The sequence below is a fragment of the Austrofundulus limnaeus genome, unplaced genomic scaffold, assembly GCF_001266775.1.
Source record: "Austrofundulus limnaeus strain Quisiro unplaced genomic scaffold, Austrofundulus_limnaeus-1.0 Scaffold114, whole genome shotgun sequence".
NCBI classification, from domain to species: domain Eukaryota; kingdom Metazoa; phylum Chordata; class Actinopteri; order Cyprinodontiformes; family Rivulidae; genus Austrofundulus; species Austrofundulus limnaeus.
In genome coordinates, this window is record NW_013952516.1 from 1,014,037 (window position 1) to 1,017,030 (window position 2,994).

The following is a 2,994-nucleotide window of genomic DNA, read 5'->3' on the forward strand; positions in this document are numbered from 1 at the left end:
GCTTATGGCACATCATTGTCCGTAAAAGTCAGGAACACTTCAAGCTGGATGTTGCATTGGCAATATTTTTATTCAAACTACAAAAAAAAACTAATACTAAAACTAATAAAAACTAAACTAAAACTAAGCATTAAAAACAGCAATAGTAACTAATAAAAACTAGAAAATCCACGCTAAAACCTAATAAAAACTAACTGAATTAAAAGAAAAAATGTCACAACTAAATAAAACTAAACTATAATGAAAAATCCAAAACTATTATAACCTTGGTCCACAGTCTGGTACTGGCCTCTCTCAGACTATTTTAGCTCATCAATCCAGTCATACTTAACTATTTTTCCAAACCCATGTCTTTTAAAAAGCTAAATATCACAGATATACTCATTTTTGTTTACAACCTTTCCACAGAACCCTGCTTCAAAAGATTCCACTGATCTTATTTAGATTAAAAAAAAAAACAAAGTTCCAGCATCTACCATTTACCTTCTGTGGGTTGGGGATGAATATTGTCGGCATTTCAAAACCACATTTGTTGAGACCTGGACGGCGGCATAATTCCTGGACGATCTGCATCATGACTCTCTGCAGAAAGAACAACAATATTAAAAAAAACAATGAATAAAATACTTTTTTCTCAATCGTTTTAAATGTTTACACGTGAAGACGACGGACCTGTCTGTCTGTCTCCCTGCCGGCTTCGTCTGCCTTGCTGAGGTAAAACAGCAGTTTGTCGCCACATTTTTCACTCAGCTTCTCCACGATGTTGAGCGTGCGTTTGCACAGAGCCTGGCCCATCGGGTCAAAGAACACRAATATCAGGTCTGACTGCTCTCCTGAACAAAAAAATAAATAAATAAAATAAAACATCTGTGGAGCGCATGTGACAGAGCGCTGGAAAACAAAACTTCCATTCTGTAACACACTTACCCAACCAGGTGATGGCACTATTAACATCAAACGGGTAGATCATGTCCCCATCCACCAGACCAGGAGTGTCCACAAATGTCACCAGACTGAATTTTTTCTGCTTTGAGGTAGAGATCTCAGCCGACAGGTAGTCCATTACTCCTGGAAAACATAAAGATTGTGAGGAATCTCTTTCAGGACAGCAAGTCTCTYGGCTGCGCAGGTTTTTACAGTTGGCTATGAACCGCAGAGTGGTCAATATGTGGAGACCTGAGGGACGTCTGTGGTGCGGAGACTGAGAACTCAAAGACTTTTTTGTGCTAGGAAATTAGCAACATTCAAAACTTTGTATCCGAAACTTAATAGAAAAATCGACCAGGTACAATTTGATCTATCTGAAGATGGAGTGATGACAGAGGATGCAGAGGACAGAGAGAGGTGGAGGAAAATGACCCYTAAAGAAGAAGAAGCATTTTTCATAATAAATACCACCAGCAGCCACACACTCACAGAAAAAAAGCTTAGATTTTAACAAAAATAAACATTTTTCAACATCTCAAATTTAACCTCTGAGGAGAGGCCGGCTGTCATGGTTGCACACAACAGCTCTTCAACTGGCAGCTTTAGTGTGGGCGGTGGGACATAAAGCTAGCCAGTGAAGAACGACTGTGAGGCAACGCACTGTGGAGGTCACTATAAAGCAAACGGAACAGAATCACTATTGAGACGAGTCCTCGCTATTAAAGCCCGCGGCGCCGTTCCTCCCTCGCCACACGCTCCGCGCGTCAACAGAGCGGAGGATGACACTGAGGCTGTTTCATACCAAGAGGCAGGTGTCGACACCCAATAACAAATCACAGCGTTGTGCTGCAGGGAGCGGGGCTGCCGCATTAGCATGCCACTACGTTCCACTTACACACAACCACACGCCTTATAACACATCTCACAGATCTGCTCGCAAACTCTGCAAGATGCAAACTGCAAATATGCTCTGAATTTACTCAGAAATAAAATGCAGGTTAGAGCTGCAAGATACTTAGGTTGCCTGTTTTTAAAACTAATCTTAAAACCTATTTTTATTCACTGGTTTTTAACACAGTTTGAGATCTTGGTCTGTTTTAGCTGTTTTTTTGCTTGTTTTTAGCGTTTGAGTGTTTTTACTGTTGATTTGTTTTATTGTTTTCGGCCCCTCAAGTACAGCACTTTGTGTCAGCAGCTGCTGTTTTGAAGTGCTTTATAAATAAAGTTGATTTGATTTGATTTAGGTGCAATGCAAAAAAGTTTGCTGCTTGAAATAAAGACATTAAATGCCTTCAGACCGGACATTTCTATAAACGGTTCAAATAAAAAGTTGGGCGAAACGGGAAGTGAGTGAAAAGTAAAGCTCACATATAAGTGCAAAGTTTCTCAGCTGAAAGCGAGACGGTTTTGCAGTAAATTCAAACCACGAGGCTAAAAATGAAAAAATCTGCCAGATACAAATTCTCAAACCGGTCCAAGCACAAACGAATAGTAATAACTCAAGCACAACCTGAACTCTTTACCCAACTAATAAATCATTTCCCCTGTTTTCATTTCATGCTGCGTCARCTCTTGACAACAGGTCGAGAGTTTAGAGACAAACTCTCTTCATGCAAGTATAAAATAACAGCAAAGGTGTTTTCCCAGTTAGAGCCTGAGGAATAATGAGCATCTGCTCCCAGGGGAGGATATACGGTGGTTTTCCTGATGAGTCATCCTCAGTCGTCGTGAAAGCTGATGTGTCCGTCATTCCAGAGGCAGCGACGAAGCTCAAATGTAAATCCTGCTTGTATTCCGGCAGCAGATCTGTGGTGCTGTGAGAGCCGGGCCTGAGGCTGCTGCTGCTGCTGAGGACCACTGACATCTCCCTGCCGCCCCTCCTGACTACGCTGCACTGCCGTCGATGGACGGGGCGTGTGACTCATGCGCCGTACCGTGAGTCCACACCCGGCAAACCCTCACTCTCTGTGCGCTCGCCGTCAATGTGCACGTACATCCTCCCCACCACACACACACACACACACACACACACACACACACACACACACACACACACACACACACACA

The 2,994-nt window shown here is 42.4% G+C and overlaps 1 protein-coding gene across 1 annotated transcript in view; it reads right to left on the minus strand.

Annotated features, from left to right (window-relative positions):
• Positions 1-2,994, minus strand: part of si:dkey-98f17.5 (uncharacterized) — a 10,233-nt gene that overhangs the window by 3,296 nt on the left and 3,943 nt on the right. Inside the window, exons 5-7 of the mRNA XM_014014403.1 lie at positions 928-1,068; positions 673-833; positions 484-582 (exon numbers count right to left, since the gene is read on the minus strand). Coding sequence (XP_013869857.1) covers positions 484-582; positions 673-833; positions 928-1,068 — 401 coding nt within the window. The remainder of the gene's footprint in view (positions 1-483; positions 583-672; positions 834-927; positions 1,069-2,994) is intronic.